General features: G+C 45.5%; 1 protein-coding gene across 2 annotated transcripts in view; it reads right to left on the reverse strand.

Annotated features, from left to right (window-relative positions):
* Positions 1–14,487, reverse strand: part of LOC112253689 (radixin) — a 34,479-nt gene that overhangs the window by 5,994 nt on the left and 13,998 nt on the right. For both annotated transcript variants that reach the window (XM_024425638.2, XM_024425637.2), the window contains exons 3-11: positions 11,149–11,232; positions 8,339–8,434; positions 7,503–7,625; positions 6,763–6,914; positions 6,543–6,626; positions 6,247–6,393; positions 5,546–5,642; positions 5,171–5,334; positions 4,558–4,688 (exon numbers count right to left, since the gene is read on the reverse strand). In XM_024425638.2, the coding sequence (XP_024281406.1) occupies positions 4,558–4,688; positions 5,171–5,334; positions 5,546–5,642; positions 6,247–6,393; positions 6,543–6,626; positions 6,763–6,914; positions 7,503–7,625; positions 8,339–8,434; positions 11,149–11,232 (1,078 nt within the window). The remainder of the gene's footprint in view (positions 1–4,557; positions 4,689–5,170; positions 5,335–5,545; positions 5,643–6,246; positions 6,394–6,542; positions 6,627–6,762; positions 6,915–7,502; positions 7,626–8,338; positions 8,435–11,148; positions 11,233–14,487) is intronic.

Raw genomic sequence — 14,487 nt, forward strand, 5'->3', positions numbered from 1 at the left:
CCACCAAGTCAGTCTGTACCACTGGAACACAATGTGGATGTCTCTCTCAACACACCACCAAGTCAGTCTATACCACTGGAACACAATGTGGATGTCTCTCTCAACACACCACCAAGTCAGTCTATACCACTGGAACACAATGTGGATGTCTCTCTCTCAACACACCACCAAGTCAGTCTGTACCACTGGAACACAATGTGGATGTCTCTCTCTCCACACCACCAAGTCAGTCTGTACCACTGGAACACAATGTGGATGTCTCTCTCTCAACACACCACCAAGTCAGTCTGTACCACTGGAACACAATGTGGATGTCTCTCTCTCAACACACCACCAAGTCAGTCTATACCACTGGAACACAATGTGGATGTCTCTCTCTCAACACACCACCAAGTCAGTCTGTACCACTGGAACACAATGTGGATGTCTCTCTCTCTCAACACCACCAAGTCAGTCTGTACCACTGGAACACAATGTGGATGTCTCTCTCAACACACCACCAAGTCAGTCTATACCACTGGAACACAATGTGGATGTCTCTCTCAACACACCACCAAGTCAGTCTATACCACTGGAACACAATGTGGATGTCTCTCTCAACACACCACCAAGTCAGTCTATACCACTGGAACACAATGTGGATGTCTCTATCAACACACCACCAAGTCAGTCTATACCACTGGAACACAATGTGGATGTCTCTCTCTCCCCCTCTACCACTGGAACACAATGTGGATGTCTCCCTCTCCCCCTCTACCACTGGAACACAATGTGGATGTCTCTCTCTCCCCCTCTACCACTGGAACACAATGTGGATGTCTCTCTCTCCCCCTCTACCACTGGAACACAATGTGGATGTCTCTCTCCCCCTCTACCACTGGAACACAATGTGGATGTCTCTCTCTCCCCCTCTACCACTGGAACACAATGTGGATGTCTCCCTCTCCCCCTCTACCACTGGAACACAATGTGGATGTCTCCCTCTCCCCCTCTACCACTGGAACACAATGTGGATGTCTCGCTCTCCCCCTACCACTGGAACACAATGTGGATGTCTCTCTCTCCCCCTCTACCACTGGAAAACAATGTGGATGTCTCTCTCTCCCCTCTACCACTGGAACACAATGTGGATGTCTCTCTCTCCCCCTCTACCACTGGAACACAATGTGGATGTCTCTCTCTCCCCCTCTACCACTGGAACACAATGTGGATGTCTCTCTCTCCCCTCTACCACTGGAACACAATGTGGATGTCTCTCTCTCTACCACTGGAACACAATGTGGATGTCTCTCTCTCTACCACTGGAACACAATGTGGATGTCTCTCTCTCCCCCTCTACCACTGGAACACAATGTGGATGTCTCCCTCTCCCCTCTACCACTGGAACGCAATGTGGATGTCTCCCTCTCTACCACTGGAACACAATGTGGATGTCTCTCTCTCCCCCTCTACCACTGGAACACAATGTGGATGTCTCTCTCTCCCCCTCTACCACTGGAACACAATGTGGATGTCTCTCTCTCCCCCTCTACCACTGGAACACAATGTGGATGTCTCTCTCTCTCCCTACCACTGGAACACAATGTGGATGTCTCTCTCTCTACCACTGGAACACAATGTGGATGTCTCTCTCTCTACCACTGGAACACAATGTGGATGTCTCGCTCTCCCCCTCTACCACTGGAACACAATGTGGATGTCTCCCTCTCCCCCTCTACCACTGGAACGCAATGTGGATGTCTCCCTCTCCCCCTCTACCACTGGAACACAATGTGGATGTCTCCCTCTCCCCCTCTACCACTGGAACACAATGTGGATGTCTCGCTCTCCCCCTCTACCACTGGAACACAATGTGGATGTCTCTCTCTCCCCCTCTACCACTGGAAAACAATGTGGATGTCTCTCTCCCCCCTCTACCACTGGAACACAATGTGGATGTCTCTCTCTCCCCTCTACCACTGGAACACAATGTGGATGTCTCTCTCTCCCCCTCTACCACTGGAACACAATGTGGATGTCTCTCTCTCCCCTCTACCACTGGAACACAATGTGGATGTCTCTCTCAACACACCACCAAGTCAGTCTATACCACTGGAACACAATGTGGATGTCTCCCTCCCCCTCTACCACTGGAACACAATGTGGATGTCTCTCTCTCCCCTCTACCACTGGAACACAATGTGGATGTCTCTCGCTCTACCACTGGAACACAATGTGGATGTCTCTCTCTCCCCCTCTACCACTGGAACACAATGTGGATGTCTCTCTCTCCCCTCTACCACTGGAACACAATGTGGATGTCTCTCTCAACACACCACCAAGTCAGTCTGTACCACTGGAACACAATGTGGATGTCTCTCTCAACACACCACCAAGTCAGTCTATACCACTGGAACACAATGTGGATGTCTCTCTCAACACACCACCAAGTCAGTCTATACCACTGGAACACAATGTGGATGTCTCTCTCAACACACCACCAAGTCAGTCTATACCACTGGAACACAATGTGGATGTCTCTCTCTCAACACACCACCAAGTCAGTCTGTACCACTGGAACACAATGTGGATGTCTCTCTCAACACACCACCAAGTCAGTCTATACCACTGGAACACAATGTGGATGTCTCTCTCAACACACCACCAAGTCAGTCTATACCACTGGAACACAATGTGGATGTCTCTCTCAACACACCACCAAGTCAGTCTGTACCACTGGAACACAATGTGGATGTCTCTCTCAACACACCACCAAGTCAGTCTGTACCACTGGAACACAATGTGGATGTCTCTCTCAACACACCACCAAGTCAGTCTATACCACTGGAACACAATGTGGATGTCTCCCTCTCCCCCTCTACCACTGGAACACAATGTGGATGTCTCCCTCTCCCCCTCTACCACTGGAACACAATGTGGATGTCTCTCTCTCCCCCTCTACCACTGGAACACAATGTGGATGTCTCTCTCCCCCTCTACCACTGGAACACAATGTGGATGTCTCTCTCTCCCCCTCTACCACTGGAACACAATGTGGATGTCTCTCTCTCCCCCTCTACCACTGGAACACAATGTGGATGTCTCTCTCTCAACACACCACCAAGTCAGTCTATACCACTGGAACACAATGTGGATGTCTCTCTCTCAACACACCACCCAAGTCTATAAGATCAGATGGTAGTGTTGGGGGAGGGGGTTAAAAGAAGTGTTTCTGAGTGGACTTAATGTTTACCTGGTGCTGAGAACAGTGCTATAAGAAGTAAGAGATGAGAGTTTAGTACCGCGGTGCAGTGAGGACCAGTCTAGAAGGTTAGGGTCAGGTCCCATTGGCATACTGACCGACACTGACCAACCAACAGCCCCATGTAGAGCCCACATATCAACACCACGAAAACCCTCCAGGTGACGCCAGAGACAGGTTTACCTAGCATTTACAACAGTGGAACATTTGCACCTGATATTGCCCTGGGTCAATATAGATTTTAAATACAAAGTAAATATATAATTCCCCTATGGCAAATAAGAGGTGCAGATATTGCATGAATGCTGAATTATAGAGTGTCTACACTTGTACAGAGACAGGAGGAAAGTTAAAAGGTTGAACTTCAGGGGAGATGTGGGAAGACAGGAGGAAAGTTAAAGGGTTGAACTTCAGGGGAGATGTGGGAAGACAGGAGGAAAGTTAAAGGGTTGAACTTCTGTGGAGCTGTGGGAAGACAGGAGGAAAGTTAAAGGGTTGAACTTCTGTGGAGCTGTGGGAAGACAGGAGGAAAGTTAAAGGGTTGAACTTCTGTGGAGCTGTGGGAAGACAGGAGGAAAGTTAAAGGGTTGAACTTCTGTGGAGCTGTGGGAAGACAGGAGGAAAGTTAAAGGGTTGAACTTCTGGGGAGATGTGGGAAGACAGGAGGAAAGTTAAAGGGTTGAACTTCAGGGGAGATGTGGGAAGACAGGAGGAAAGTTAAAGGGTTGAACTTCAGGGGAGATGTGGGAAGACAGGAGGAAAGTTAAAGGGTTGAACTTCAGGGGAGATGTGGGAAGACAGGAGGAAAGTTAAAGGGTTGAACTTCAGGGGAGATGTGGGAAGACAGGAGGAAAGTTAAAGGGTTGAACTTCAGGGGAGATGTGGGAAGACAGGAGGAAAGTTAAAGGGTTGAACTTCAGGGGAGATGTGGGAAGACAGGAGGAAAGTTAAAGGGTTGAACTTCAGGGAGATGTGGGAAGACAGGAGGAAAGTTAAAGGGTTGAACTTCAGGGGAGATGTGGGAAGACAGGAGGAAAGTTAAAGGGTTGAACTTCAGGGGAGATGTGGGAAGACAGGAGGAAAGTTAAAGGGTTGAACTTCAGGGGAGATGTGGGAAGACAGGAGGAAAGTTAAAGGGTTGAACTTCAGGGGAGATGTGGGAAGACAGGAGGAAAGTTAAAGGGTTGAACTTCAGGGGAGATGTGGGAAGACAGGAGGAAAGTTAAAGGGTTGAACTTCAGGGGAGATGTGGGAAGACAGGAGGAAAGTTAAAGGGTTGAACTTCAGGGGAGATGTGGGAAGAGGCTGACTGGTACCTTCCTGGGCCCTCATCGTCTGGTCCTCGATCAGCCTCAGTCTCTCCATCAGTTCGTCCTTCTCTCGCTCTATTCTCTCCTTCTCTTTCTCGGCGTGCTCTCGTTTCTTCTTCTCGTTCTCCAGCTGGGCTCTGTCAGGAATTGATGAAGGGATATCTCATCTAACCGCTAGGAAATTAACCCTTGCAACGAAGCACTATATAGGTGTGTTTTTCATCGTCACCTTAAGTGATTGTATCTTATTAAAGTGTACAGTAATATCCAGGGTATCAAACTAACATGTCAATGTATTGAACAAGATGTCTTGTTAATGTCTATGTAATGTCAACATTCTGGATATTATTGACTTTTATTGATATTATTGACTTTATAAAATATTCTGAAAAGGTGATGTTTGTTAGAAAGGTTCAAATATACAGCATACCTGCTATGGAATGTCTCTACATAGGCTTTCATTTCTGTCAACATATAGCTATGACTATGAAAGTCAAGTAAATATCCTTGATAGCTATTTATATACAGTCTAATACTGCCCTCTAGTGGTGCTGATCCAGGGTATTGTCAGAAGGTGTGTGTCTGCGTTAGTGTGTGTCTCTATGTGCTCCTCCTGTACCTCTCCTGCTGTTTGTGGTGTTTCTCCTCTCTGGCCTGGGCCTTCATCTGTTGCACCTCGATGGTGTCAGGCTTCCTCCTCCTCATGTACAGCTCGTGGTTCCCCATACACAGAGCCAGGATCCGCTTGTTGATCCGCAACCGTGGCGCGTAGAACACAAAGTCCTACAGGGACACAGGAGACCCGAATTTAGGGGAACCCGTTAGGATGGCTAGGTAGACCATGAGATTACTATGTTTGACAACAGAGAATATGATAAACTCTTTAGAGTATAAATCACTACTACTTATTAAAGTGTTCTGGAAAAGGGATCTGTGCCTTCACATCTTGTTGTTTTAGGATCTTAAAAGGAAAATCAGACGAAGGGAGACTTACTGGAGCTTTCTTGTCAATGGGTTTGATGACAAACTTCTTGTCGTTGAAGGAGATGTTTCGGATCTCGCTCCAAGGGAAGCCGATCTTTGGTGTCAGTCTGGGGGGGGAATGTTGATATTTGGTAATTGATGCACACAGACAGTTTTCAATATTAAAAATTAAAGTCGTATTTTGGGGTGTAAAATATTGTGCTATAAAAGCTGGCAGCAGATGGCGATGATAGGCGAGAGACGTCCAAATCCAAGTCAATTGCTGTATACTATACTGATCTGTGATCAGATTTCAGTCCTGCCAATGCAAGTCTCTACTCAAGAAATTGGCACTGCATTATTGTCTACCAGCTGATCTGAGGTCAGTGTTGGGAAAGAAAGGGAATGGGTCTGAGTGGCAGGGCGGGAAACCATTTCAAAGCCGTGCCACAGTTGTGTCCCATCCACAAATGAGGGGGAAGACCGGAAGAGTAACAGACCCTACTTACTCTCTCTTCCCCCACCCCTCTCTCCTCTACTGCTAAAAGTAACATTTACTCATCCTTCTCTTTCTCTCTTTTCTTCTTGGACATCTTTCATTCACCCCAACAATCAAACTACAATTTGTAAAGTAGAACAACTAGGCAAAATCTGATTAAACATCTGCTTATCATTACAGTAGATTTCCAATAGGCCAGCCATAGTTGATACAGCTGTAGTAGTGAGACTGACTTGTCTTCGTGTTCGTAGATGTTGAGTCCCAGGGCGTCCACTCCCAGCCACAGCTCTGTCCCCTTCTTGTTCTTGATCTCAAAGTAGTTGACTCCGTACATCTCCAGGTCCTGAGCTATCTTCAGGTACTCCATCATAGAGTCCTCTCTGGGGGAAAAGCACATTGTTACGTTTCTGACATGGAAATGTCTCAATGTGGTGGAACCATTCAGACAAATGCATCTTCTACGAGACAAAACACCTCTCCCAATAACCCTGAAACACACACAGAGAAAGAGAAGGAAATCCACACAGACCTGAGCATGCCTCGGTGCTCCTCATGCCAGGTCTGTATCCGGTCCTCCCACTGCTCCTTGGTGAGCTTGTGCTGCTCCAGGACTCTACACAACACAGAACATTCCAGAGGAAATTTAAAAATTTAAAATCAATTTTAAAAAAACATTCCAGGATTCCTTGTTAGAATGTGGATGGTGCATGACTCCGGGATATCCCTGCTTCTGGCCAGTGGCCACTCACCTCTGTGGCAGCAGTCTGTCGTTGGTGAGGTAGCCAGGCTTGTGGCTGTCTTTGTTGTAGTCGGTGTACTTGGCCTGGACAGAGTAGGATGCCAGCAGCACGGCAGTCTCTGGGGGACAGTAGTTCTCATCGTTCAAAATGGCCTCCTTCACCTGGTCAGAGAAGCCAAAAGGAGAGAGGAAAACAAACAAGGGAAAAATAAAGTAGAGGTCATGTGACCTCATCTCACCTTGCCCAGTAAGGTACTGAACTTACTTAGGTAGAATTTGGCATCAAGACACCACAAGTAAAAAGTATTTAAAAAAAATAAATGTCTGTTTTTGACTGTCAAGACTTAGAATACTGATGACTTAGAATCCTAGACCAACAATGAAAAGCCCCCCCCCTGACTGACGTGGTGTCATCACTGTGCGACAAAGACGGAAGCGTTGTTCGAATACCCATACTGTATACTGCATGCTATTTGTATACTAAGATGAACTAACGGTATCCTTTCAGATGAGTGTACCGTTGAAGCCACGCCCATTTTCTGAAGAATTACATTATGGGCCCTAAAACCACAGAAATAGTGTCCACTGTTTGAATACTTCCTATTTTGGTGAATGTACAACATCTGGAAACTTTTGGCATACTAGAAATATATATATATACACTATGACCAATAAGCATACTACATTCTCAATATATGTCACAAATATTATGGTTAGTATGAGTATTGGAACACAACTAGTGTCAGTTACCTGCAGGAAGAAGAGTCTCTGTGTGATCTCCTGGATCAGCTCCTCAGACACGTCCTCAGGGAAGAACTTGGCCCGGAACTTAAACTGCAGAGGGTTCTCCTTCTTTACGTCCTGGGCTGTCACCTAGAGGGGACAACACCTTTAAAGCCCTGTACAGACACAACAAGACCACTAGAGGTAGACTAGACGACTGTCAGTAGTCTGGAGTGCCTTCTATCGCCTTGTCTCCTCTCCCTTATCTGCACTGACAGGGGAAAAACGTGGCTGGCTAAGATGCATGCTCAGTAAGCATCCGTGTTTGACTATTGAGATACTTGGAGGATCTAGAAGCTTTACAATCTAAGCTTTATAAACTGGGCTATAAAGCTAAATCATAGATGTTGGTTATGAAGCCATAAAGGTATGAACAAACTTATGTTTTCTAATCTTATCCTAATTAGTGATAGGATTGGACCCTCTTTACAGCCGCTTACGTCCCAGACTCCAGGGCCTAGAATCAGAACACTTTCCACTGGAGACAACTGTTACAATAAATCCTGCTGTAGATCACCCTGACAGAACCACACTGCTCTACGACTACTGAACTAGTTCCAACACACACACACACACACAAACTCACTCTCTCCGTCTTTTACAGGCACTTCAGAGCAGTTTCTTTGGGGATGGGGGGGTCTTTGGCCTGAGTGTGACAGGAAGTCTGTGAAAGTGCACATTTGAGGCCCCCTGACCACAGCCTAATAACCAGCTCAAACTGACTGCCTGCTGGCAGCCGCTCTGGAAACAGAGAGTAAGAGAAGAGATAGAGAAACCACGAGAGAGAGAATGAGAGAAGACACCTTTTTATTAAGCTTCAGCCACGTGCTGTAACCCTTGCTGTCCACGTACTGCAGTCCGAAGAACCAGACCTCTCGAAGCCCCACCGTCTTCACCACCTGTTAACATCAGACAATACTCCACCATTAAACAGTTGGGAGGGTGGGATTACTGAAAAAGTCACATTTCTCATGTGAAAAGTCCTATAGAACGCAACATGCTAGCAACCATTTGTTTCATGACAAAAGTTCAGACTTCATGCGACTAGGATGAAAGTTAGTCTCACATGTTACTGTGTAAATAAATATACTGCAATGCAGGTTTAATTGAGAGGCGCGTTTTAGCCTCTGCCTGACTGGAGGCTCCTCGGCAGCGATGGGCCCACTGTGGCATAACTTCTCCACAGTGGGCCCTGGGCTCACCGTTAACTCTGGGAGGGTGACTAATAGCCCAGCCAGTTGACACGCGGCAACAAGCTACTTAGATCCACTCTGTCTGTTAACTGCAGAGGAGGGCAATGAGGCGGATGGCCATAACTCCTGCTGATTCCCTGGAAATGGATTGTGAGTGTGTGTGTACTGGGAATACAAAACACACACTGTGAAGTGTAAGAAGACAGCTGGACACACCGTCCAGGACAGTCGCCACCTGCCTGCTCGTCAATGGTCTCATTCACTACAGTTCTTCAGCCCTCCTAAATGCTCTCCAGTTTCTGTTTGTGAGAAAATGCTCTGGTACCGTTGATTGTCACGGCGATATCTTTAACATGTGTTACAGAGTAGCTTTACAGGCATATAGGGACCTCAACAGGGATAGAAATTAGGCTCGGACATTACAATTAGAGGTCGACCGATTATGATTTTTTTCGACGCCGATACCGATTATTGGAGGACCCAAAAAGCCGATGCCGATTAAAATCGGCCGATTTTTTATTTTTTTTTGTAATAATGACAATTACAACAATACTGAATTAACACTTATTTTAACTTAATATAATACATCAATAAAATCAATTTAGCCTCAAGTAAATAATGAAACATGTTCAATTTGGTTTAAATAATGCAAAAACAAAGTGTTGGAGAAGTAAAAGTGCAATATGTGCTATGTAAGAAAGCTTTCAGTTCCTTGCTCAGAACATGAGAACATATGAAAGCTGGTGGTTCCTTTTAACATGTCTTCAATATTCCCAGGTAAGAAGTTTTAGGTTGTAGTTATTATAGGACTATTTCCCTCTATACCATTTGTATTTCATTAACCTTTGACTATTGGATGTTCTTATAGGCACTTTAATATTGCCAGTGTAACAGTATAGCTTCCGTCCCTCACCTCGCTCCTCCCTGGGCTCGAACCAGCAACACAACGACAACAGCCACCATTGAAGCAGCGTTGCCCATGCAGAGCAAGGGGAACAACTACTAAAAGGCTCAGATCGAGTGACGTTTGAAATGCTATTAGCGCACGCTAACTAGCTAGCCATTTCACTTCGGTTACACCAGCCTCATCTCGGGAGTTGGTAGTGCTTGACGCACAACGAAGAGCTGCTGGCAAAACACACGAAAGTGCTGTTTAAATTCATGTTTAGGCGCCTGCTTCTGCCTACCACCGCTCAGTCAGATACTTGTATGCTCAGTCAGATTATATGCAACGCAGGACATGCTAGATAATATCTAGTAATATCATCAACCATGTGTAGTTAACTAGTGATTATGATTGATTGTTTTTTATAAGATAAGATTAATGCTAGCTAGCAACTTACCTTGGCTTACTGCATTTGCGTAACAGGTAGTCTCCTTGTGGAGTGCAACGAGAGAGAGGCGGGTCGTTATTGCGTTGGACTAGTTAACTGTAAAGTTGCAAGATTGGCTCCCCCGAGCTGACAAGGTGAAAGTCTGCCATTCTGCCCCTAAACGAGGCAGTTAACCCACCGTTCCTAGGCCGTCATTGAAATTAAGAATGTGTTCTTAACTGACTTGCCTTGTTAAATAAAAGGTATATAAAAAAATGTAAAGGGCAAATCGGCGCCCAAAAATACATATTTCCGATTGTTATGAAAACTTGAAATCGGCCCTAATTCATCGGCCATTCCGATTAATTGTCTTCTCTCTAATTACATCCTCATCCTCATCCTCCTCCTCCTCCAGTGTCAGGCTGAGAAGTTGCAGAAAATAACTATCCAACAATAACGATCCCAAAAACAGTCCGTCATTCAATGACCTCCAATGCACCCTCAAAACTACTGTTTAACCATGTCATTGTTGAAATGACATCAATGTAATTAATTGGGGACATTGTCTCCACTCTCAACTCATTGAGGTGGCCCTCGTGGGACAAATCCTTTGAGTGAACCATAGGACCAGGGCAGGCCCTGGTTTTACCCCAGCTAGCTAGATGTCTATATCATATGAATATTTCAGCCAGGGACATCAATATTGCAATGGACGTGCTGCCTCAGCATGACTTGTCAGTCACAGTAATGCTGCTCCATTATGACAGGATAACAGTAGTGATACTATGACAACAGTAACTGACTGTCAGTCACAGTAATGCTGCTCCATTATGACAGGATAACAGTAGTGATACTATGACAACAGTAACTGACTGTCAGTCACAGTAACGCTGCTCCATTATGACAGGAGAACAGTACTGATGCTATAACAGTAACTGACTACACATCAATCAGGACAGTGTATATCAAAATACTAATCTTCAATGATAATACTAACAAAAAGGGAGAAATTAACCTCATCCAGGAACAAGGTAAAGCACCCACTTGATCTTACGTTTCATACTATAGCTCTATTAGGTTTTAAGTTATGGGAATTCTCTTGCTTACCTGGTCAAAGAGCTGTTTGCCAGTGGTGTTGGGCTGGATGGCAAACTCCAGCTCTGCGTCCATGGTGGTGACCCGCACATTAATCTACAAAACAAGTTTGCATGTTATTTGCCAGTTGCATATAATTTTCCATTCACTGTATTGCTGTACTGTAGGCCGTCAACTTTTCATGCAACACCGTCACCACTGTGTGCCGTGGTCAGCGTTTCAGGATGTGTCAGATGCAGCTTTAACACATTTCAAATGGTATTGAGTCAGCCATTTTGGTGGACATGAAATGAACAAACTCAATTTCAGTTTGTTTTAGTGCAGGAGACTGAACGCTCCTCAAGGGAGCAACAAAGGCCTTCCAGCAAGACAGAGAACTGAAGGAGTGTGGTGTGTGTGTTTGAATGGGCTAATGTAGTGCCTTGTGTGTGTCTTTTTGCCCTCTCAGCACTCTCACACACCTCCTCCCTGTGAGGCGGAGCAGAGGAGCGAGGCCAGCCATTGGCTGCTGCTGTCTGAGATGCACTAGGCTGGCCTGGCACCAGACCTGACACACAGCTGATAGAATAGGCCTGACCCGGAGGGCATCCTCCATGACTGACACACACATTCTCCATCCCGGTTTACCCAAACACACACACAAACACACCTCCTCACTGGAGAGGCAGAGGGGAAAATAAAAAACGACAGTGCGATATGCAGAGCGAAAGATGATGCCGAGTGGCGGCCAGCTGCACTCCAATCCGGATAGTGCAGCTGTGGGCGACTAAGGTTACAGTACCTTAGTGGCCCATTGAAAGAAGCAGCTTCCCTTGCTCACCCCGTTTCCTCTTTCTATCATGAATTACCCATGAAAGTACCAGATCAACGTGGAGCCATATACAGGGAGTACCCGTACCAGATCAACGTGGAGCCATATACAGGGAGTACCCGTACCAGATCAACGTGGAGCCATATACAGGGAGTACCCGTACCAGATCAACGTGGAGCTATATACAGGAGTACCAGTACCAGATCAACGTGGAGCTATATACAGGGAGTACCAGTACCAGATCAACGTGGAGCTATATACAGGAAGTACCAGTACCAGATCAACGTGGAGCTATATACAGGGAGTACCAGTACCAGATCAACGTGGAGCTATATACAGGGAGTACCAGTACCAGATCAACGTGGAGCTATATACAGGAAGTACCAGTACCAGATCAACGTGGAGCCATATACAGGAAGTACCCGTACCAGATCAACGTGGAGCCATATACAGGGAGTACCCGTACCAGATCAACGTGGAGCCATATACAGGAGTACCCGTACCAGATCAACGTGGAGCCATATACAGGGAGTACCCGTACCAGATCAACGTGGAGCTATATACAGGGAGTACCCGTACCAGATCAACGTGGAGCCATATACAGGGAGTACCCGTACCAGATCAACGTGGAGCTATATACAGTACCAGTACCAGATCAACGTGGAGCTATATACAGGAAGTACCAGTACCAGATCAACGTGGAGCTATATACAGGGAGTACCAGTACCAGATCAACGTGGAGCTATATACAGGGAGTACCAGTACCAGATCAACGTGGAGCTATATACAGGAAGTACCAGTACCAGATCAACGTGGAGCTATATACAGGAAGTACCAGTACCAGATCAACGTGGAGCCATATACAGGAAGTACCAGTACCAGATCAACGTGGAGCCATATACAGGGAGTACCCGTACCAGTGGAGCCAGATCAAGATCAACGTGGAGCCATATACAGGGAGTACCCGTACCAGATCAACGTGGAGCCATATACAGGGAGTACCCGTACCAGATCAACGTGGAGCCATATACAGGGAGTACCCGTACCAGATCAACGTGGAGCCATATACAGGGAGTACCTGTACCAGATCAATGTGGAGCTATATACAAGTTGTAAATTCAATCAAGTTGTAGAAACATCTCAAGGATGATCAATGGAAACAGGATGCACCGGAGCTCAATTTCAAGTCTCATAGAAAAGTGTCTGAATACTTACATATGTAAACATATGTGTTTATTTTTTAGTAATTTACTAACATTCCTAAAAACCTGTTTTCACTAGTGGTTAGAGCGTTGGACTAGTAACCGAAAGGTTGCAAGTTCAAATCCCCGAGCTGACAAGGTACAAATCTGTCATTCTGTCCCTGAACAGGCAGTTAACCCACTGTTCCTAGGCTGTCAACCCACTGTTCCTAGGCTGTCATTGAAAATAAGAATTTGTTCTTACCTGACTTAAACTAGTTAAATAAAGGTAAAATAAACTAGAAAAATTATAGGGTGTGTAAATTGCTAAGGATTTTTTTCCTAAATGGAATCCATTTTAGAATAAGGCTAAAACATAACAAAAGTCAAGGAGTCTGCATACTTTCCAAGGCACTGTACATGCTTGATTTTCATATCAACATTTCACTGTATGTGTTCGTGCCGGTATGCGTGTGCATGTGTAGTGTAGTGTACACTCATTGGCCAGTACACCCCCGTTCATGAAAATGGATCACTCCTCCAGACAGTGAGTCACTTCACTGTGACTTGCTATATAAAGCAGGCACACAGACATCCAGTTACTGTTCATTTGAACGTTAGAATGGGCAAAACGAGTGACCTAAAAGACATTAGGCTTTTCACGCAGGAAAGTGAGTGAATTGATACCAATTAAGCAACAAACGTTTCCGACACCTTGCAGAATTCATACCAAAGAAGACAGGCTGTTCTGGAGGCAAAGGGGGGGGTCCGAGCCAGTACTAGATGGGTGTACCTAATAAACTGAGTATATGTGTGTGGGCGTGTCAATGTGTGAGTGAGTATAGTGTGTTAACACTCTCTTCCCTGCTGTGTGCATCTGTGGACTAAGTCCTTAGTGATGTGGATGCCAAGGAACTTGAAGCTCTCAACCTGCCCCACTACAGCCCCGTCAACTTTCTACTATAGTTCACTTTCAGCTCCTTGGTCTTACGGATGTTGACAATTACTGCTACAGTTGAAGCCAGAAGTTTACATGCACTTAGGTTGGAATCATTAAAACTCATTTTTCATCCACTCCACAAACTTCTTGTTAACAAACTATAGTTTTAGCAAGTCGGTTAGGACATCTACTTTGTGCATGACAAGTAATTTTTCCAACAATTGTTTACAAAACAGATTATTTCACTTATAATTCACTGTGTCACAATTCCAGTGGGTCAAAAGTTTACATACAATATGTTGACTGTGCCTTTAAACAGCTCAGAAAATTATGTCATGGCTTTAGAAGCATCTGATAGGCAATTTACATCATTTGAGTCAATTGAAGTTGTACCTGTTAATGTGTTTCAAAGCCTACCT

Source organism: Oncorhynchus tshawytscha, linkage group LG07 (assembly GCF_018296145.1).
Source record: "Oncorhynchus tshawytscha isolate Ot180627B linkage group LG07, Otsh_v2.0, whole genome shotgun sequence".
Classification (NCBI taxonomy): Eukaryota; Metazoa; Chordata; class Actinopteri; order Salmoniformes; family Salmonidae; genus Oncorhynchus; species Oncorhynchus tshawytscha.